The sequence below is a fragment of the Cherax quadricarinatus genome, chromosome 15 (genome assembly GCF_038502225.1).
Source record: "Cherax quadricarinatus isolate ZL_2023a chromosome 15, ASM3850222v1, whole genome shotgun sequence".
NCBI classification, from domain to species: domain Eukaryota; kingdom Metazoa; phylum Arthropoda; class Malacostraca; order Decapoda; family Parastacidae; genus Cherax; species Cherax quadricarinatus.
Genome location: NC_091306.1, coordinates 44,147,760 through 44,171,776, shown reverse-complemented (window position 1 = coordinate 44,171,776; position 24,017 = coordinate 44,147,760). Strand labels below are relative to the sequence as shown.

General features: G+C 41.3%; 1 protein-coding gene across 4 annotated transcripts in view; it reads left to right on the top strand.

The window, feature by feature from the left end:
* Fmr1 (synaptic functional regulator FMR1) overlaps nucleotides 1–24,017 on the top strand; it is a 497,688-nt gene that overhangs the window by 59,610 nt on the left and 414,061 nt on the right. For 3 of the 4 annotated variants that reach the window (XM_070085321.1, XM_070085323.1, XM_070085324.1), the window contains exon 5: nucleotides 2,682–2,750. The exons of the other annotated variant lie outside the window; for it this stretch is intronic. In XM_070085321.1, the coding sequence (XP_069941422.1) occupies nucleotides 2,682–2,750 (69 nt within the window). The remainder of the gene's footprint in view (nucleotides 1–2,681; nucleotides 2,751–24,017) is intronic. 4 annotated transcript variants of the gene reach the window in all.

The following is a 24,017-nucleotide window of genomic DNA, read 5'->3' as shown; positions in this document are numbered from 1 at the left end:
TTGACCTGACGGCACTGGAGGACAGGAGAGATAAAGGGGACATGATAACGACATATAAAATACTGAGAGGAATTGACAAGGTGGACAGACAGATTGTTCTGTAGATGGGATACAGCAACAAGGGGACACAGTTGGAAGTTGAAAACTCAGATGAATCACAGAGATGTTAGGAAGTATTTCTTCAGTCACAGAGTAGTCAGGAAGTGGAATAGTTTGGGAAGCGATGTAGTGGAGGCAGGATCCATTCATAGCTTTAAGAGGAGGTATGGTAAAGCTCTTGGTGCAGGAAGAGTGACCCAGTAGCAGCCAGTGAAGGGATAGGGCCAGGAGCTGTGACTCTACCCCTGCAACCACAGCTAGGCGAGTACAACTAGGTGAATGTTCACACGTGCACATGCCACGCACACATGAACGCGCGCACATGTGCACGCACACAAGCGTACACACACACAAACGTACACATACACACACACACACAAACGTACACATACACACACACACACACACACACACACACACACACACACACACACACACACACACACATATATACATACATATTGTATGAGGTTAATCACTTCATTTATTTAAAAAGGGATTATTTTAGTAGAAATTGTTACATTACATAGTTTCATTATGAAAAAAAATATGATGGTGAAAATTTGTATTTGATAAGTGGTATTAAGAATTTACCAAAATGATGGACCTGTAGTATTATTTTAATAATTTTGGGTGGAACTTAAACTCGTTGAGTTGAATAGCTCAGTAATTTTTTTATATGGTCTAAAAGTTTGTCTTTACAGTGGAGCACTGAAAGTTTGGGTCAGTTGGAGCTGGAGGCATTCACTAGATTCAGTTTGAAAAAACTGATCATGAATATCTTGTCCTACAGAAAAATTGAGACTAACTTAAGTACAAATCAGATAAAATAGTATTTGTTAATGGCTGTTGTTTACCTCTTAATTATATCTGTGGAGGTAAGCTGTGTACACGTGGGGTTTTGATCCATTATGTTCATTTGAGCATAATTCACATATACCCATAGCCAAGTAGCAATCTGAATAATCAGCAGTAATAAAAGGTGCTGGAACTACATGTAGAATGTAGGAACATGATGCAACAGGGGTGGTAAGATTGAGAGGTGGGAATAATACCTGTGCCCACATCCAGGCTTTCATCAGTCTTTTCAGGAGTAATCAGACTTGATGCTGATAATGATTTCTTGAATAGGACAGCAGTATGTGCTGTGTCATTCTGTTTTAGCTTTGTTTCACTGGTGCATTCATTGTTCATGTCATTACCATGATTTTGCTGCTTACTAAGGAAACTGGGTATTTTGCTTACTTTGTTCATAATTACTAATGCCACTGTCAGGGTGCATAACTGCATCAACAATTTCTGTATCACTAGGTGTTCTATGTACAGGAATAATTTTTTCACAGATATGCATTTTCTAAAGTCCTCATTTGTGCCAGGAATCTTTTCACAAGGTTCTTTGGTATGGGATACTGTATAGTTTCCATCAGCCTTTTCCATTTTAAACTAGACTGCAGGTCTTACCTTACGCTAAACTTTCTCAAGTGTACCTTGAGTCACCCCATTCTAAATATAATAGAGTATTCTTTCTTGAATGATTCAAGTCCATTCTTTTCTTTTTAAAGGCTTTGGTGACAGCTTTGATATTTATCTTCAAATGACTTGATCGATGACTCCCAGATCCATGGGCTGGAAGGGGCAATATTTATGTGCCAGGTTGATGAGTAGAGCAGTTAACCATTAGTAGGAAAAGCATGCCTTCTTTATGGAACAAGACACTGTTGCAAAGTTCCCTGACTTCTTGCAAATATTGCACATGGATGAGCACTTGTACCAGTCATTAATAATTTACTTAGTGTCAGTTCCATTACACATACCCTAATATGTCAAACTTCTCTTTGATTCTTTCATATCAACCACTGTTTTTTCATGATAGAAAAGAAAAAATATCTTGCAGTTTTTCTCTAGTGTAATCCCATGAATCTTAAATATTTGATAAAGAGTTAAACTAACCTAGTAATCTGTTGTCTGCTCCAGTGTGATCTCCAGATGCTCTTTACCTTGCAGTTTTGGTATATCCTGACTGTTAAGCTACCCACAATTGGGCTTATTTTTACCTTCCACAGTTGTATCGTTGTAGAAACACTCTTCACCCTTTCTGTGAAAGGTATAGCAGAAGTAGAAACACCTTAATAATACAGAACTATTCGTATAAAATTTTATCATGTTTGCTAAAAGGCCTTTGTAACGTTTTTGAATTAGCAGTGGCCTAGACAATGTGGATCATCAGAATTTGGCTTAAGTAAAGCACCGGATCACTTTCCAAGTTCCAAAATGAAGGTTTTAACTACAAATACCCCAATTCCGAACTTTTGGTGTTCCACTGCATTATGGTCATTAGTCTTATTGTTTTCATTACTTCATCAAGACTGGTGTAGGAGATATAACTATCTTGTTGAGCATGTGTATATTCTCTGTCTTCAATAATTTTATATTATCAGCTCCCACAGCTTTCAACAAAATTTTACATAGTTTAGTATAAATGCTGTTTGTGAAAGGATGTTGCGAATATGATCAAATCGTTCTGCTACAATGATTTTTGACAGAGTTATGCCCCTTTTTATCCCCTCGGCTGGACTGGCCAGGCGCGGGAAGTATGTCATCCTTCAGATGGCTCTTGTTTTAACATTGGAACAGAGGCCATATCCTTAAAAGTGAGTGAATGCAAGTTTGTTACTAAGTATTCCTGTGGGGGATACCTTATGGGTTTGCATTGTCTACGTAGCAGGTATCCCCATCAATGGTGTATACCTTATGGTTTTACAGTGTTTATTTATCCTTTTATTTTTTCGCTGCTCTGTTTCTTGATTGTAACTTAAGAATGCCTCAATAAATTTGCTTCAAACTTGAGAAATTTATATATTGGTATACTGTGATTCACTTTTTTTTAGGGGGTGTTGTAGCTAGCTACCTGATGGCTGCATAGGTAACTAAATTTTATGTAATGAGGATGTTACACACAGCACACCTAGACAGTGAGTAGTTTGTTGTGTATCACCTTTGGTCTGCTGTGCCTTAGCACTAGACAGTGAGCTCTGAATAGATAAATTTATGGGTTTGTAAAGCTTGTTCACAAAGCTTTGGCAAATTTGCCACTTTCGTATGTTATTTGAAACAGCAATGATTTGCTTTAAAACTGTATAAGAGATTGTGATATTAAAAGGATGTGAATAAAAAAAACGAGAGGAAAACCCATGAAACACAAATTCAGGAGGGAAGTTTGTGCATTTCAACCTGCAGCTGAGGTCCTCTGCAGCATCTGCTGAAGTGGACCTTTGTTGGAGGGCAAAATATACAGATTACCTGTGTTGTTTTTTGTGCCATGGAATTTTATCATGGATCAGTGTTTATTACCCATTATGCCAGCAAAAAGTGGATATTCAGTTATGACATTTATTAAAGGAAACATTTTGGTATGAGTGACTTCTTCATTCCTGATACTGAAACAGGTAGAGACGAGGTCTAGTGAAATAGGGTGGGAAAGTAGGCAAGCATTTTGTTTATTATTATCTGCATGATGTCAGTGCCCTGGATGGGTAGCTTATCTGCCAGATATTTGAAGATGCTTTATTTTTGTGGGATAGTGCTCAAAAATGATGCTCCAAGCATTTTCATCTGTGTTAGTTATTTTCATGTATAACTGCCTTAGCATCATCCTACTTAATGAGATGTCCCAGGTTGTTTTGTGTTGGATATTGGTGTTAGGTTAGGTTAGGTAAGATTTGTCAGGAAACAAGACAAGCATTTCCTGATGGGTGGGTCTTAGTCATAAGATGACCTGCCGGTGGAGCTCTTTGTCATCTGACCAAGGCTTTCTGCTGGCTTTCCGGTCCACTCCTTTAAAAATTATGGTTACGATTACAACCATTTCATATTCTGTTGGCATTAGGATCATTATGGCTACAAGCATTGTGCTGAACAGGAAACATGTATTTCCTCTCGCATCCCCCAGTGGGTATGAAATACTCTAGTATTGATGGATGGGTTGTCCTCCTGCCTCTTGTTCATTAAATCTTTAATAGTGGTGTAAGAATTAGTGTCTGTATCAAGTTGGCTATTGGAGATAACATGAGAAATGTTAGATGCTACATTGCTGACAGGTAGTACAATGTAACTGGTGGGCCCTTCATTTGTTTCACCTAAGGATACTGTTTTTTTAATTTGTTATATGCCAAGCTGTTTCCCACTGAGATAGGGTGACTGAAAACAGAGGAACTTCATTGAATGATATGTGTTGCACATTTCTGAAGTAAAGTGGAGGGGGAGGGTAGAAGGCTATATGCAATTATAAGGTGCACTCAACTGTGTGGTACTGTGGGGTAGAAATCCCAAAAGCTCTGGCAAAGAAGCTTTTAACTGTTACTATTTTGGTTCTACTGTCATGGTGGTAATGAAATTTAGTCTTTTTATACGTTGGTTTTCTCTACCCTGAACAGTAATCTATCCCCTCCATTGTGGAGGTAAAAGGTCATCGTTTTCTTCTTCAACAGGGTGTTGTTTCATACTTCAAGATTTCTAGGCACGATGACTAAAATGTCAACTACACATCCCTGACTCAAGGATCTGGATGTTGTACATAAACAGTAATAGTCATTGTGCCTATAAATCTAGAAGTGGGAAATTTTTCACCCTAACAACACCCTTGAACTTAAAATTAATTTACTGTTAAAGATGAAAAATGCAATTTATTGCTCTTCAATGGATGGAATGGATTTTTCCTCAAGGTATGCAGAAAATCTATGTAGAGAAATGACTTGTTGAATTTTAATTCCCACAGTATTGGTAAAACCAAGAGGTATCTTAAAGGGCCTACAAGATACATTGTGCTGCCAGTCAGCATTGTGATATCTAGCATTTTTGGTGGTATTTCCATTGACTTCAAGATAACTATTATTCCACCACTATTCAAGGTTTAGCATGCAAGAAGCAAAAGGATAACAGTCACCAGTATAGGAGTTTGTTATACAGTGGTGGATGTGACAGAAAATACATAAGGGAAATGGAAAGGTCCCTCAAATTGAGAGTTTTCAAACATAGTACACTTGTATTGTTGTAGCCATTACGAGCTTGACAACACCTGCATTCAACACGAAGCAACCCTGGACACTCAAAAAGTGAGCTGATTCTAAGCTAGTTTTCCACAAATATAACCTATGCAGCTGCCTTGATAACTATTTTAAACATCATCCCACAAAAATCTGGCAGCTTTGGCATTTCCAAATGTACCAGTACGTGTATTTACAAAATAAAATTTTTTTCCATCCTAGACACTGACATTACATGACACCGGCCGATGCACACCAACTACTTTTTTTCCTTGACCTAATTCATCTGACCCCATCTTGCTATATATGTCTGTTGTTTTAGCGGTCTCTGTGTTAGGATTGATGAAGTCTCTTATGACAAAACATTTCCTTTAATATATGTCATAACTGTATGTACATCTTTGTCCACTTACAATATTTGCTTTGTATCTTGAGTTATAATATATCTTGGAATTATAGTGTTTTATTTCCATTGTGGTATTGTTTTATAATTAAGAATAGTAAATAAATTATGGGCAGTTTTTTGTTAAAAGTTTAAAGTAAGTCTACTGAGGCATTCTGGAAATATTTTGATATAGTGAAAAATTATTGCTATTTGTCATTGACCTCTTCAAGGGGGGCTCCTTGGCGTGGTGAAGAGGCTCTTGGTCTGAGGAATTAGACCTATCGGTCTTCTTCCTCAGACCGAACCTAATTACCCCCCAATCTCCCCTCCCCTATCCCATCCTCCCCATCCTCCCCTTTTTCCTTTCCTCCTCCTCCTCCCCACTCCTCCCTTTTGACCTTCCTCTTTTTGTCCTTTGGGATTTCTCCCACAGGCACGCTAGTTCCTAGGTAGAGGAAAGGACACCGGGGTCGATCCCATTCCGTTGAGGTTTCTTGGCGGTGGCGTAGTTTGCCGTGGAATCTGGATTGCCTAGGGATGTCCCGATCCCTCTCCGGTATCCCGGAGTAGCTTTGGGTGTCTTTTGGGCGACGGGTGTATCTCTGGAAGCCACCTTTCGGATTCCGGGGGTGGTGGCTGAAGGAGGTATGCTTTGTGGCGGATATCCGGCCGCCCTCTCTTTTGTCCACCGAGGTAGCTCGGCAGATGTGAGGTTGCTATCCCAGATTGCTGGTTTACTGGCATGAAGGGTAGGGTATGGCACGGGTTCCATGCTGCATCTGCGCTACTAGCGGTGTCGAGTCCTCTTGGGCGCGGAGGGAGATTTCTGGCCCTTTCATTCCTCCTAGGAACTATCCCTCCTCGGTCCCCCCTTTTTTTTTCTTTTTTTTATTTTTATTTTCTTTTCTTCTTTCTTTTTTTTTCTTAAAAACAAAAAGAAAGAAGTAACCTAACCATGGCAGCCCTAGTCCATGAACCTGGTACCCCCGGGCCCCTTCTTGATACCGCACCCCGTTCTGACCCCGCCTCGTCTTTGGACCACTCTTCAGACATTCCTCATGCCTCTGTACCTATTGCCGGTGCTGTTTCCTCACCTGCTTCAGGTGCTGAGGCCTCGACTGACTCCTTCGATTTATCAGACCTTCGCTCTCCTCTGACTATGCTTCCGGCCTCTCCCTCTACGGTGCGGCAATTTTCAAATCGCCGACCCGTTCCACGTCGGACCAACTCTGGTCCCACGCCTAAACGTCAACGACAATTACCTGCTGATGATACTTCTCCACCTTCACCTTCTCGTTCTTCTCAGAAAAGATCGACACGTCCTTCACTACCTTTCCACGCTCAGTTTCAGACTGAACAGTGGACTAAATTCTTCACTTTACGACCAACTTCCTCTACTGCCTATCTTTCTGACCATAGTATTGGCAAGGCACTCCTACGCCATGTTGGTAAAGATATTTCTTTTCATGCTCTTAAGAGCGGTACGCGCATCATTACCGTACAGAATGCTACCCAGGCTCGTGAGCTCTCTCGTCTTTCCCATATAGATACTGTTCCTGTCACCCTTGAAAAACATCATTCCCTCAATTCTTGTAGTGGTACCGTTATTCTGCCCCATACCATAGTTCAACAAAATTTCCAGACATGTGGCACCGACATTCTAGAACAGCTGGAACTCCAAGATCTCCCAATCCTCAAGGTAGACACTTACGTTCTTCCTGCCCGTGGGCGGAGACGATACCCTAGCAATGTGGCTCGTTTAACTTTTGACAGCCGAGAACTCCCATCCTCAGTTTATATAGCAGGACATCGGTTACAAGTTCGAAAGGTGATCCCTACACCACAACAGTGTAGAAATTGCTGGCGATTTGGCCATCCAGCGAAATATTGCAGATCTATCGCCGAATGCCCAGTCTGTGGTGCCGATGACCATTCTAATACGTCTTGCAATCGATCTCCCTCTTGCCTTAACTGTCATGAGGCTCACCCTTCGTACTCTCGCCGTTGTCAGGTCTATTTAAACGAGCGGGAAATCCGTTACCTCAAAGAGACAGAAGGTCTCCCTTATGCCATGGCAGTTTCTCATCTCCGCCTCCAAGGGAGACTCCCACGTGTTTCTTATTCCCGTGTTTCAAAACGTCCCCCCACTTCTGGTATCCCATCTTCTACACCCACCTCTGTGGTTACCTCTCCCATAATCACTCCTGTATCTAATCCTTTTGCTGTCCTCGGCTCAGACGTCCCTACTTCAACGCCTCAGTCTAATCTCGCTTCTTCGAGTTCTCTCTTACAAGCCTCAGTATCGACGAGACCTCGTACGACACCTCTTCCCAATCGTCCCTCTACTTCTCAAAAGTCAAAAAAAGGTCCGGTAACACCTCCTACCCATCTTCCACCTCCTCATTTTACCCTCCCTGTCTCTGTCCCTAGTTCTTCCCCTCTCACTGGCTCAGTTACAAGTGCAGAGGTTCACCCTCCTCCTCGTAATGTACCTTCCTCCCCTGTTCCCTCCCAAGTTTCTTCCTCTTCTGCCACCTCCCAGGTTCCTGTCTCTTCTGTCCCCTGCCACGCTTCTCCAGTTCCCTCCACCCTTTCGCCCCCCCCTACCTTGGTACAGTCCAATACAGTTCCAATCTTTACTCATCCTCCCCCTACCATTCCCAATATTGTCTCCCATACGACATCTCTGAATTCTGAAACACTTGAAGCAATCTCTGAATATATTGCAGAGACCAAACCATCAATGGACACTGATCCACCTTCCGCTCTTTCTCTCTCCTCTGCTCCATCTGCGCAACTCCTTTCTTCACAGCGCACCGTTCCTTCGCTGCTTGAACATTTTCCACTGCCTCCGCATGTGGACTTTTCTAACCCTCCTAGTCCGTAGGAACCCTTACCTGCGGATTTCAAGTATCTTTATCATTGCCATTCATGGCCTTTTTACAGTGGAATATACGTGGCCTCAGGGGTAATCGGGGTGAGCTTCAGATGTTACTCTCCCAGTTTGCCCCTGTTGGTGTTTGCTTACAGGAACCAAAATTACACTCTGCTGTTATTTCTCACATCTCAGGCTATAATTTATTGTATTCTTCAGATCCTTTTCCTGATGGGACCTTTAATGAAAGTGCCCTTCTTCTCCGCACTGATATTCCGTACCATCAGCTATTTGTTCATACTTCGCTGCATTACACAGCAGCCCGTATCCACTTACATAGGTGGTATACGCTCTGTTCTTTATATCTCTCTCCTTCTCGGGCATTATCTATTCCGGATTTTGCCTTCCTTGTTTCGTCATTACCGCCACCAATTCTGTTACTTGGTGATTTTAATGCCCACCATTTCCTCTGGGGAGGGTCTCACTGTGATTCCCGTGGAATTCAGTTAGAGGCTTTTCTTGCCACCCACCCCCTCCATGTTTTAAATACAGGTACTCACACCCATTTTGATCCTCGGACTCATACTCTCTCTTGCATCGATCTCTCAGTTTGCTCTTCCTCCGCCGCATTAGACTTTACTTGGTCTGTTCTCCCGGACTTACATGACAGTGATCATTTCCCAATCATTCTTACTTCCCCTTCATATTCGCCACCTCTTCGCACCCCACGCTGGCAATTTAATCGGGCAAATTGGAACCTTTACTCACACCTGACTGTTTTTAAAGAGGTTCCTTCTTCGTCCTCCATCGATGAGCTTTTACACCTCTTCTCATCCTCCGTTTTCACCGCAGCTTCTCATTCTATACCCCAAACTTCGAGCAGGCATTCTCAGAAATGCGTGCCTTGGTGGTCTCCTGCTTGTGCTCGTGCAGTACGTTTGAAACGCGCTGCATGGGGCAGGTACCGGTACAATAGAACCACAGAGCGACTCCTTGATTTTAAACAGAAGCGTGCGATCGCTCGCCGTGTCATCCGTGACGCTAAACGCACTTGCTGGCGAGATTATGTCTCCACCATCACCTCTGCTTCCTCTATGAGTGCAGTCTGGAAAAAAGTACGAAAACTGAGTGGTAAATATTCTCCTGACCCGGCTCCTGTTCTGCGGGTTGCCGGTGTTGATATAGCAAACCCACTAGATGTTGCCAATGAAATTGGCAATCATCTGGTCCGTATTTCTCAGGGACTCCATCTATGCCCCTCATTTCTTTCCTCAAAGTCTGCCAGAGAGTTAGCACCCTTGGACTTTTCTTCTCTCAGAGAAGAACAGTATAATGTGCCTTTTACACTTCAAGAACTGGAGGCAACACTCTCAGCTTGTCGATCATCGGCAGCTGGGCCCGACGACATTCATATTCGTATGCTACAACATTTACATCAGTCAGCCCTTGCAGTCCTATTACGCCTTTACAATCTTATTTGGTCACAAGGAGTTCTTCCACAGCTGTGGAAATCCGCCATTGTTCTCCCTTTCCGCAAACCAGGCACTACGGGACATGAAACCTCCCACTATCGTCCCATTGCTCTTACCAGTGCAGTTTGCAAAGTAATGGAACGTCTAGTAAATAGACGTTTAGTGTGGTATTTAGAGACACACAACAGTCTCTCCACTCGTCAATATGGCTTTCGTAAGGGACGTTCTACCATAGACCCCTTACTGCGCTTGGATACGTATGTTCGTAATGCCTTTGCGAATAACCACTCAGTTATTGCCATATTTTTTGATCTTGAGAAGGCATATGACACAACTTGGAGGTATAATATTTTAGCCCAAGCCCACTCCTTAGGCCTTCGAGGCAATCTACCATCCTTCCTTAAGAACTTTTTAACTGACAGGCATTTCCGTGTTCGGGTTAATAATGTGCTCTCCCCGGACTTTATCCAAGCTGAAGGTGTCCCCCAGGGATGTGTTCTGAGCACAACACTTTTTCTCCTTGCTATTAATGATTTGGCCTCTAGTCTTCCATCAAATATTTGGTCATCACTCTATGTTGATGACTTCGCTATTGCCTGTGCAGGCGCTGACTGTCACCTCCTTACAGTTTCTCTCCAGCATGCAGTCGACCGTGTTTCCAATTGGGCCACCACACATGGGTTTAAATTTTCCAGCACTAAAACCCACCAAATCACTTTCACTAGACGCTCTGTCATCTCTGATCATCCTTTGTACCTCTATGGCTCACGTATCCCTGAACGTGATACAGTCAAGTTTCTGGGCCTCCTCTTTGATCGTAGGTTATCCTGGAAACCTCACATTACCTCTCTGAAGGCAACTTGTCACAGCCGGCTGAACCTTCTTAAAACCCTTGCTCATCTTTCGTGGGGAGCTGATCGTCGAACCCTCCTTCACCTACATTCCACCCTTATTTTATCGAAACTTGATTATGGTGACCAGATCTATTCAGCGGCATCTCCTGCTACTCTCTCTAGCCTTAACCCCATTCATCACCAAGGATTACGTTTATGCCTTGGTGCTTTTCGCTCTTCCCCTGTCGAAAGCCTCTATGCAGAAGCGAACGTTCCATCCTTATCCGATCGCCGTGATGCCCATTGCCTCCGCTACTATGTACGCTCTCATGATCTCTGCAATCCTTCCATTTATAGAATGGTCACTGATATTAGTAGACATTCTTTATTTGTTCGCCGCCCCTGCTTACTCCGTCCCTTCTCTCTTCGCCTTCATTCGCTCTTGTCTTCTCTTCAACTACCACCTTTCTATGTACATGTAGCATCACACTTTTCCCTACCCCCCTGGGAAGTTCCAGCTGTTCGAGTCTGTTCTTTCTCCCTCCCTTGCTCGAAAGCCCAACTGTCTACGGTCGCTTCCCGCTCTCTTTTTCTTGACCACTTTCACTCTCATTCTCATGCCATTGCTGTGTACACAGATGGCTCTAAGTCTTCTGACGGCGTAGGATTCGCAGCAGTGTTTCCGGACAGCGTCGTACAAGGGCATTTACTATCTTCAGCTAGTATTTTTACTGCTGAATTATATGCCATCCTTACAGCACTTATCCGTATTGCATCTATGCCTGTGTCATCATTTGTGGTTGTCTCAGACTCCCTTAGTGCTTTACAGGCTATACAAAAATTTGATACACCTCACCCCTTAGTCCTCCGTATCCAACTTTGGCTACGCCGCATCTTTACTAAGCATAAAGATATTGTTTTTTGTTGGGTCCCTGGTCATGTTGACGTACAGGGCAATGAACAGGCAGACACTGCTGCGCGGTCAGCAGTACATGACCTACCAGTTTCTTATAGAGGTATTCCATGTACGGACTATTTTGCTGTAATATCTTCCCACCTTCACACCCGTTGGCAACAACGTTGGTCTACTATGCTCGGCAACAAACTTCAGTCTATTAAACCGAGTATAGGTTACTGGCCGTCTTCTTATCACCAGTGTCGAGGTTGGGAGACTACTCTCTCCCGTCTTCGCATTGGCCATACTCGTCTTACTCATGGATATCTCATGGAGAGGCGTCTTGCTCCTCTCTGTGAGAATTGCCAAGCTCCATTATCAGTCAGCCACATTCTGTTGGACTGCCCACTTTATCAACGAGCACGCAGAATTTACCTCTGTCGTCGTCTTCGCCCCGCTGCTCTCTCTTTACCTTCCCTTCTCGCTGATGGACCCACCTTTCATCCGGACTCTCTCATTGACTTTTTGACAACGACTGACTTACTCCACAAATTTTGATACTTTCAGCCCTTTCTACTTGTATCTCTTGCTACCCTCTACCCCCGTACTATCCCCTGCCCCGCTGTTTTCTGTAACCTGCTGATCATCCCCCCTCCCTTCTGCCATCCAATTCCCTTGCTTCCTTCCCTACCCTGCAGCGCTGTATAGCCCTTGTGGCTTAGCGCTTCTTTTTGATTATAATAATAATAATATTTGTCATTGAAAGGAATTATTGGAGGTATCTACATTTCCTTTCATATTTGTTTGCTCTAAGAATTTCATGGAAATGTTTAGGGTCATGTGCATGTGTGTTTGTCTGTAGACAGTGTAATGAACTATAGGTTCCCAATGCATTTGGGTACTTAATTTGGTGCAGTTCTGATAGGCATCACAATATATAGTAAACCTAAAATAGTTCTTTCAACCTTACAATTGTTTTTGTCATTCAAAACTGTCTCTAGTGAAACAAAAAGCTGTCTGCAACAGTTACAAATTCATTACACCACTCAGAGTAGCATATTTTAGTTATTTTCTTATAGATTACCTGTGGCAGGTTTTGAGAGAGACTGTTTGACCTTGGGTTTCTTTGTGACTCCCTGTCCAATAAGGATTTTGGTATGTACTGTACCTACATCTTAGAAGCCAACATCTACAACATAACTTGGCTGAGTGGATACCATCTACAGAATCTGTAATATTTCTTTTTGCAGCATCCTCTTTTGTTTAGCAATATTTTTTAATTGTGCAATATTATCCCGGGACTTCGAATATTGAATGTTCTTCAGTAATCTTTATAGTAGCTTAGGGATGGCAAACAGCAGTAGCCTATCTGATGATGACAGTTACTAGGCAAGGCTGGTCTTGGGTCAAGCTGCTGGATTTAAACAGAATTTAAAAACCATTCATGTGTAACACAAGAATTGTACCTCTAATTCCTGTACAGAAAACATTAAGGAGGGTTGTTAATGTTGCAGTTTAAAAACTGTAGTGTAAAGCACCCTTCTGGCAAGACAGTGATGGAGTGAATGATGGTGAAAATTGTTCTTTTTCGGGCCACCCTGCCTTGGTGGGAATCGGCCAGTGTGATAATAAAAAAAAATAAAAATAAAAACAATGTGTAAATGTGTCCCTGAATTTACTGTATATATATCTTATGTGTGTGAATTACACTAGGTAAGAAATTATGGGGAAAAAATATAATTTATTGAGTCCTCTAGACCTGTCTTTTTTTTCCTTAAAGGACAAAATGTTAATTTGTAGAAAAATTAGTCATTCTTAGTTTATACGATATTCAGATTGCACGAGGTGGGGAGGCACCTGTCCAAGAAAGAATTGAAATGTAATACACATTGTGTTGTGTAGATAAACAAGGTTAGAGATATTCAGTGATACCAGTAGTTTCATATTAACTTTCACAATCATTAATATCAGAAGTGCAAAAATTATAGGGGGATAAGTCTGTTGAGTATACCTGGCAAAGTGTATGGTAGTTATTATTGAAAGAATTAAGAGTAAGACGGAGAATAGGATAGCAGATGAACAAGAAGGCTTTAGGAAAGGTAGGGGGTGTGTGGACCAGGTGTTTACAGTGAAACATATAAGTGAACAGTATTTAGATAAGGCTAAAGAGGTCTTTGTGGCATTTATGGATTTGGAAAAGGCGTATGACAGGGTGGATAGGGGGGCAATGTGGCAGATGTTGCAGGTGTATGGTGTAGGAGGTAGGTTACTGAAAGCAGTGAAGAGTTTTTACGAGGATAGTGAGGCTCAAGTTAGAGTATGTAGGAAAGAGGGAAATTATTTCCCAGTAAAAGTAGGCCTTAGACAAGGATGTGTGATGTCACCGTGGTTGTTTAATATATTTATAGATGGGGTTGTAAGAGAAGTAAATGCGAGGGTCTTGGCAAGAGGCATGGAGTTAAAAGATAAAGAATCACACATAAAGTGGGAGTTGTCACAGTTGCTCTTTGCTGATGACACTGTGCTCTTGGGAGATTCTGAAGAGAAGTTGCAGAGATTGGTGGATGAATTTGGTAGGGTGTGCAAAAGAAGAAAATTGAAAGTGAATACAGGAAAGAGTAAGGTTATGAGGATAACAAAAAGATTAGGTGATGAAAGATTGGATATCAGATTGGAAGGAGAGAATATGGAGGAGGTGAATGTATTCAGATATTTGGGAGTGGACGTGTCAGCGGATGGGTCTATGAAAGATGAGGTGAATCATAGAATTGATGAGGGGAAAAGGGTGAGTGGTGCACTTAGGAGTCTCTGGAGACAAAGAACTTTGTCCTTGGAGGCAAAGAGGGAAATGTATGAGAGTATAGTTTTACCAACGCTCTTATATGGGTGTGAAGCATGGGTGATGAATGTTGCAGTGAGGAGAAGGCTGGAGGCAGTGGAGATGTCATGTCTGAAAGCAATGTGTGGTGTGAATATAATGCAGAGAATTCGTAGTTTGGAAGTTAGGAGGAGGTGCGGGATTACCAAAACTGTTGTCCAGAGGGCTGAGGAAGGGTTGTTGAGGTGGTTCGGACATGTGGAGAGAATGGAGCGAAACAGAATAACTTCAAGAGTGTATCAGTCTGTAGTGGAAGGAAGGCGGGGTAGGGGTCGGCCTAGGAAAGGTTGGAGGGAGGGGGTAAAGGAGGTTTTGTGTGCGAGGGGCTTGGACTTCCAGCAGGCATGCGTGAGCGTGTTTGATAGGAGTGAATGGAGACAAATGGTTTTTAATACTTGACGTGCTGTTGGAGTGTGAGCAAAGTAACATTTATGAAGGGGTTCAGGGAAACCGGCAGGCTGGACTTGAGTCCTGGAGATGGGAAGTACAGTGCCTGCACTCTGAAGGAGGGGTGTTAATGTTGCAGTTTAAAAGCTGTAGTGTAAAGCACCCTTCTGGCAAGACAGTGATGAAGTGAATGATGGTGAAAGTTTTTCTTTTTCGGGCCACCCTGCCTTGGTGGGAATCGGCCCGTGTGATAATAAAAAAAAAAAAAAAATATCAGAAGACACTAGCTCCATTCACAAATCTTTAAAATAAGGTAGCCATATTTTTAGTTTTATCAGAATCAATGGTACTAAAGTGCTCCTAGTAAATACAGTGAACCCTCGGCCAATGAAGGCATCGTCTAATGATAAATTCGTCCAATGAAGTGTTTGAGTGTAAAAATTTTGGCCTGACCAACAATGAAAAACTCAACCAACATGATTCGTCCTGAACCTGTCCATCCAGCCTGAGTGCCTCAACTGCCCTGCCGTCATTGTTTACAAGCCAGGGTGGACAGTTCCACGCATATATTTGATAAATTTTGTATTCCATTGTTTTTAGTGCTTTTAACTGCTAAATAAGCCATCATGGGCCCAAAAGAAAACTTCTAGTGCCAACCCTGTGGTAAAAAGGGTAAGAAATACTATCGTACCACGGTCAGCTGCTGCTGCACCAAAGTCAGCTGTTGCTGCTGCTGCACCATCGTCAGCTGTTGCTCCACCATCGTCAGCTGTTGCTCCACCACCATCAGCTGTACTACTTGAAGATATGGGGAGAGTGTTTTTGGTGTGGCTTAACGAGAAACAATTACCGAGGAACAATTAACCCCAGAGGGTTAGTCACTCAGGATAACCCAAGAAAGTCAGTGCATCATCAAGGACTGTCTAACTTATTTCCATTGGGGTCCTTAAGATTGTCCCCCAGGATGCGACCCCACACAAGTTGACTAACACCCAGGTGAACAGGAAAAAATACCTGGAGCTAGTGCTCATATTGGTGAATTTAAGGCCAGCAAAGGTTGGTTTGAGAGATTTAAGAATTGTAGTGGCATACACAGTGTGATAAGGCATGGTGAAGCTGAAAAATTATAACCCCCAACAAGTATTCAATTGTGAGGAAACAGGCCTGTTCTGGAAGAAAATGTCAAACAGGACCTACATTACTCAGGAGGAAAAGGCACTCCCAGGACACAAGCCTATGAAAGACAGGCTAACTCTCATGTTTTGTTGTAATGCTAGTGGGGATTGCAAAGTGAAGCCTTTACTCATGTATCACTCTGAAAATCCCAGAGTGTTCAAGAAAAACAGTGTCTCATCACTCATCAGTACTCTTCAATAAAGGTAAGTGTCATTTTAACATTTATTTATGTAGTTATTGTGCATGTCTCATTGTTTTCTTTGTAGGGAAATGTATATTTCATGAAATTTTTTTTTTTTAATACTTTTGGCTGTCTGGAACGGATTAATTGGATTTCCAGTATTTCTTATGGGGAATATTAATTTGACTAACGATAAATTCGCCTAAAGATAAGCTCTCTGGAACGGATTAATATCATGGTCGAGAGTCCACTGTAACTTGGAATTATTTATTTGAGCTATTGACTTTTTTTGTATCCCTGCCAAATAAGTGATCATTCCCATGAGATGAGACACTAGATATCCACCTCCTGAGTGCCCTAGCAGCTCTGTTCTTCCCAGTCAGGGCTTTCACTCCACTGCCTACTTTTCTTCCTGGATTCACTCTACATTTATATTGACTTGCACATGTTCTTGTATCAGTGTCACATTTCAGTTATATTAATTCATCAGTAAATTCCAGTACTTTTCCATTTGTTTCTCTCCCACTCTTGGCTAAATTTTGGAAAAAAGGTAAAGGGTACTTTGGCCTCCAAGACACTGGGTAAATTTTTGAGACTTATTTTGGGAAAAAAATAGTGTCTTTGATGCCGTAAAATACGGTAAGTGAACAATACAGCCTCTCTTTACTTAGGGATGTACTCGTTTACTGATAACTCGGACTTATGACGGCCTCTCTGACCAGTATGCATACCTAAATAATGTATATTAGAGCTGATTTCCTCTATTCTGTTTATTATAATATACAGTGCACTACTGTATAAACATTTAAAAATACACCTACCATCCAACTTACGACCGAGTTCGGTTCCGAGAAACTGGTCGTAAGTCGAAATGGACGTAAGTCGAACTTTACTACTAAAATATCAACATCACATTTGTGTAATGACTTTATTTTATTGTTTTATTTTGGTATTTCATGTTTTACTCTACTTTTTATGCTGTTAGTACTGTATTTTATACTGTAAGGTTTAGGATAAACACTGTGTACAACACAAATAGTTGTTTATTTCCCAGAAATTTGGCAAAAAAAACAGTCATAAGTAGAGTGGTCGTATGTCGAGCAGGTCGTAAGTCGGATTGTAGGTGTATACTAAAAATGTTATAAATGGTGCAAGGGTGGCATTAAAGTAATATCAAAGATGGTTGACATAAACCCATTACCATTATGGTATGCTCCTCGTTTAGCGACTAATTTGTTTACCAACGCGGTATTAGGAACAGAACTCTATTGTTAACCCTTAAACTGTCCAAATGTAGATCTACGTTCACTCACGTAGCACTCTGAATGTAGATCTACATTCGATTTTACATGCTTTTTTTTTTTTTTTTTAACAAGTCGGCCGTCTCCCACTGAGGCAGGGTGACCCAAAAAAGAAAGAAAATCCCCAAAAAGAAACTACTTTCATCATCATTCAACACTTTCACCTCACACATAATCACTGTTTTTGCAGAGGTGCTCAGGACACAACAGCTTAGAAGCATATACCTATGAAGATACACATGTCCCTCCAAACTGCTAATATCCCGAACCCCTCCTTTAGAGTGCAGGCATTGTACTTCCCATTTCCAGGACTCAAGTCTGGCTATATAAAAATAACCGGTTTCCCTGAATCCCTTCACTAAATATTACCCTGCTCACACCCCAACAGATCGTCAGGTCCCAAATACCATTAGTCTCCATTCACTCCTATCTAACACGCTCACGCACGCTTGCTGGAAGTCCAAGCCCCTCACCCACGAAACCTCCTTTACCCCGTCCCTCCAACCTTTTCGAGGACGACCCCTACCCCGCCTTCCTTCTCCTACAGATTTATATGCTCTCCATGTCATTCTACTTTGATCCATTCTCTGTAAATGACCAAACAACCTCAACAACCCCTCTTCAGCCCTCTGACTAATACTTTTATTAACTCCACACCTTCTCCTAATTTCCACACTCCAAATTTTCTGCAAAATATTTACACCACACATTGCCCTTAGACAGGACATCTCCACTGCCTCCAACTGCCTCCTTGCTGCTGCATTCACAACCCCAAGCTTCACACCCATATGAGAGTATTGATACTACTATACTTTCATACATTCCCTCCTTTGCCTCCATAGATAACATTTTTTGTCTCCACATATACCTCAACACACCACTCCCCTTTTTTCCCTCATCAATTCTATGATTAACCTCATCCTTCATAAATCCATCCGCCGACACATCAACTCCCAAGTATCTGAAAACATTCACTTCTTCCATACTCCCCCCCCCCCCCAATTTAATATCCAATTTTTCTTTATCTAAATCATTTGATACCCTCATCACCTTACTCTTTTCTATGTTCACTTTCAACTTTTTTCCTTTACACACACTCCCAAACTCATCCACTAACCTTTGCAATTTTTATTTAGAATCTCCCATGAGCACAGTATCACCAGCAAAAAGCAACTGTGTCAATTCCCATTTTGAATTTGATTCCCCATAATTTAATCCCACCCCTCTCCTGAACACCCTAGGATTTACTTCTTTTACAAACCCATCTGTAAATATATTAAACAACCATGGTGACATTACACATCCCTGTCTAAGACCTACTTTTACCGGGAAGTAGTCTCCCTCTCTTCTACACACCCTTACCTGAGCCTCACTATCCTCATAAAAACTCTTTACAGCATTTAGTAACTTACCACCTATTCCATATACAGTGGACCCCCGGTTAATGATATTTTTTCATTCCAGAAGTATGTTCAGGTGCCAGTACTGACCGAATTTGTTCCCATAAGGAATATTGTGAAGTAGATTAGTCCATTTCAGACCCCCAAACATACACGTACAAATGCACTTACATAAATACACTTACATAATTGGTCACATTGGGAGGTGATCGTTAAGCGGGGGTCCACTGTACTTGCAACATCTGCCACAATGCTCCCCTATCCACTCTATCATATGCCTTTTCTAAATCCATAAATGGAATAAAAACTTCCCTACCTTTATCTAAATACTGTTCAAATATATGCTTCAATGTAAGCACTTGATGTACACATCCCCTCCCTAATCTAAAACCTCCTTGCTCATCCACAATCCTACATTCTGTCTTACCTCTAATTCGTACACTTTCTTGGTATACTCAGTAAACTTATTCCTCTATAATTTTTACAATCTCTCTTGTCCCCCTTCCCTTTATATAAAGGACTATACATGCTCTCTGCCAATCCCTAGGTACCTTCCCCTCTTTCATACATTTATTAAACAAAAATACCAACCACTCCAACACTATATCCCCCCTGCTTTCTTATGTAAAAAAAAAACAGATCTACATTCAGAGTGCTACGCGAGTGAACATAGATCTCCGTTTGGACAGTTTAACCCTTTGAGGGTCGACAGGCCCTCTCCGAGACTCGTTCTCAGGGTCGGCCAAATTTAAAAAAAAAAAAATTGTCTTACGAAAAGATAGAGAATCTTTTCCCAATGATAATGACACCAAAATTATGAAATTTGATGGAAAACTTATGGAATTACGCTCTCGCGAAGTTAGCGGTCTTGGCAATGTTTACGCATCGGTGATTTTGCCCACTTTGGGCCCCATTTTCGGCCAATTCCACTGCACTAGTCGACAAAAAACATGAATATTTCGCTAGAACTCCATTTTTTCTATCGAATGAGTGCAAGAAACCACCCATTTACCAATTTAAATTATCCAATACAGTGGTCAGAATTTAGCAATTTTGCCAATTTCACACAAATTTCAAAAGATGCCAATTTCCAAATAGGGTCCAGAATAAACAAGAAAGACATTCCTGGCACTAAAATGACATTTCCTTTGTTCATTAGTCACGTCTCAAGGCCCCTCTTACATTCTTTTGCTTTCCACTTTGAATTTTTATTCTCACAAAAAATAGAAGATTTACTGTTATGCAGACTACTGCATTAGTGTAAAAAATGGTATAAATAATATTGGCGCACTTGCAAAAGAATATTAGACTCACCAGTTGACGTGTATTGGACGCTTGGCATGATTTGTTTACTTTTGAACTTTGGTAAAAATCGAACATTTCTGCTACTTTGAGCTCAATTTCAAGGTACTTTTCATTTTAAAACCCGTCAAAATCATCTCAATTTCTGTAATATGTCTTCCATTCTACAAAATGAGACCAAGAAAACTAGAATACAACAATAAATACCATACGAAAATACAGTGCAAAGTCGCTGTTTTATTCCAAAAAAACGGTCTTTTTTTTTTCTCTTTATGCACTGTGTGCTGCAGGATTTTTTTTATACTGTGCACACTGACCACATAGACCCATTCTTTCATATGTAGGCCTACCAGCTTTCTCCCACTAGATTTGAGGGCGCTAGAATTTAGGCGTACTAGTACGTCAAAAACCCTGGGTCGTAAGCTGTACTAGTACGGCTGAAACCCTCAAAGGGTTAAGGGTTAAGTGAGGAGAGGCTGTACTCAAAGGTATGGAACTTTTTGTTGAATTTATGGATTTAGAAAAGTCATATAATAGGGTGGATGAAAAGCAGTAAAGAACTTTTATGTGAATAGCAAGGCTCAGGTTAGGATATGTTTAACAGAGTATTATTTTCCAGTAAAAGTAAGCCTTACAGGGAAGTGTGATGTCACCATGGTTGTTTAACATGTTTATAAATGGGGTTGTAAAAGAAATGAACATAAGGGTGTTGGATAGAGGCGTGGGATTAAAAGATAACTAATACAAGATGAGAGTTGTCACTGTTGCTTTTTGTCGATGACATGATACTTTTGGGAGATTCTGAAGAGAATTTGCAAAGGTTGATGGAGGAATTTGGGAAGGTATGCAAAGAGTGGAAATTAAAAGTAAATTCAAGAAAGAGCAAGGTAATGAGAGCAGCAAAAAGTATAGGCAATGAAAAATTAGACTTGTCCATGGAGACAAAAAACTTCATCCCCGAAGATGAAAAAGGGGAATGTACCGGGCGGAAGTGGTACCAAAACTATTGTATGGGTGTGAAGCATGGGTTCTGTATGTTGCAGCGAGACAATGGTGATGTCATGTTTGAGGGCCATGTGTGTTTTGTTGAATATTATGCAGAGGTGTGGGTTACCAAATGTATTATTTAGAGAGCAAAGGAGAGGTTATGGAGGTGGTTTGGATTTTGAGAGGATGGAGAAAAACAGGATGACTAGGAGGGTATATGCATTTTAGGTAGGGGAAAGGAAGGGGTCATCCCAGGATGGGTTGGGGGGAAGGGGTAAGGAAGGTTTTGAGTGTTAAGGGCTTGAACATCCAACATTTGGCTAACTCCCACTGAAGTGGGGTAAAAATTGCCATTATTCAGTCACTGTATTGCCAGAAGCATACAGCAGTTCAGATCACCTTCTGAACTGCAGCATCTCCACTCATCTTTCAGAGTGCAGGCACTGTAATTCCCACCTCCAGTACTTGAACCGGGCTAATTGGTTTCCCTGAATTCCTACATAAATGTTACCTTGCTCACACTCCAACAAGCACATCATATAAGAAGACTTGCATCCTGTAAATGCAACCACTGAAACAAGTAGTTGTAGAGCAAGAACATACTGTACTGTGAGTGACCAGGCCTTGAACCCTTGCAATCTCACCCACTATGAAAGTAACAGACCAGACCCCTGAAGCCTGAATTGTTGCTGTCATTGGGGAAGCATGGCGAATGGTCTCATTAGCTACCTAATGTTAGATTCCTCACTGGTGGACTACGTCAAGGGTCTTGTCTGCTACTCTTGTGTTTAGCAAGATTCCTGGGTTTGTGCCTCAGTCAGTTGTGTTTTTTGTGATATGTATTATATTTTTTATTTTTATTTTTTTTTTTTAACTCTTTGGCCATCTCCCACCAAAGCAGGCTGACCCAAAGTAAATTTTTTTTTTTTTTTTCAACAAGTTGGCCCTCTCCCACCGAGGCAGGGTGACCCAAAAAAGAAAGAAAATCCCCAAAAAGAAAATACTTTCATCATCATTCAACACTTTCACCACACTCGCACATTATCACTGTTTTTGCAGAGGTGCTCAGAATACAACAGTTTAGAAGCATACACATATAAAGATACACAACATATCCCTCCAAACTGCCAATATCCCAAACCCCTCCTTTGAAGTGCAGGCATTGTACTTCCCATTTCCAGGACTCAAGTCCGACTATATGAAAATAACCGGTTTCCCTGAATCCCTTCACTAAATATTACCCTGCTCACACTCCAACAGATCGTCAGGTCCCAAGTACCATTCGTCTCCATTCACTCCTATCTAACACTAATATTCACTCAGTCAGTGTCTTTCAGGAAGTGTGCTGGCATCTCAATGAGATTACTCTCCAACTGAATACAGCCTCTCCTCACTTAGCGGCATACAGTAGGGCCCCGCTTTATGGCGTTCCGCTAATACGGTCATTTCAAATTATGACCAAAGCTCGCTATACGGCTCCCCCCACCTGACTTTCTAATACGGTCACTGCGCCCCACCCTGTTTGTTTACATTCTCCATGAGCTCAGTAAGCACTAAGTCTCTCCATTTTGTCTGGAAACTCCAAAATTTCAAATGTTTTTAAAAGTTATTTCATATTTTATATATACAGGAGGGCCCCACTTATACGGCGGGTTAGGTTCCAGGCTACCGCCGTAAAGCGGAAACCGCCATAAAGTGGAACACCCTTTTTTTCCACTTACAAATGCATACAAACACTAGGTAACAAGTTTACACTAACATATATTATGTTAGCAATAGAACCAGGCATCAAAAAACAATAAAAAAGTACAATACACACATAGTGCACTCATTACTTACCTTAAAATATTTATAGTCTTAATCTAGGGTGAGACAAGTAGTATTTATTGTAAGAAATCAAGTGTGGTATGTATGGTAGTCAGCCAGGCTACCATACCAGGCCAACCCACCCACACATACTATTCTATGATATTTAAGCATCCCAGAGCGATAAAATGTATATACAGTTCACTCATTACTTACCTTAAAATATAGGGTGAGATGAGCAGTATTTATTGTAAAAAATCAAGTGTGGTATGTATGGTAGTCAGCCGGGCTACCATACCAGGCCAACCCACCCACACATACTATTCTATGATATTTAAGCATCCCAGAGCGATAAAATGTATATACAGTTCACTCATTACTTACCTTAAAATATAGGGTGAGATGAGTAGTATTTATTGTAAAAAATCAAGTGTGGTATGTATGGTAGTCAGCCAGGCTACCATACTAGAGAGAAAGAATGAGTGCATGAGAGAGGACAGGCACAGAGTTATGTAAACAAACCAGGCGAAGGTAAGTTTTGTAAACAGTGTACACGTCTGGTTTGTGTACAAGTTACATTGTGTACAGGTTGTCTCTACATTGATACGGTAGAATAAATAAAGAAGAACACTCCCATTCTCATGTAACATCATTTTGAGAAGAAATGATGCTCTGAGTGAAGGCAATGGAAGTAAGTCACTCTGACTTTTTTGGGTTATCCTAGGTTCTCTACACATATGTTATGTATTTATGTTATGTATCGTGTTTATTATATAATTTTGAAAAAAATATCACGGATGGATTAATGAAAATGTGTATATTAACGTAATATACAACATTTAATGATACACCGAGCTCAGACAGCGTAAATAAACAAACTGAACAGGTTGTGGACGATCACTCGGTCAGGCGAAATAGACGGTATTAATACGTGTCCAGTTTTAGTTCATTCATGTACATTTGTAAGAGTTTGTGAAACTTTTACCTTATAATATTTT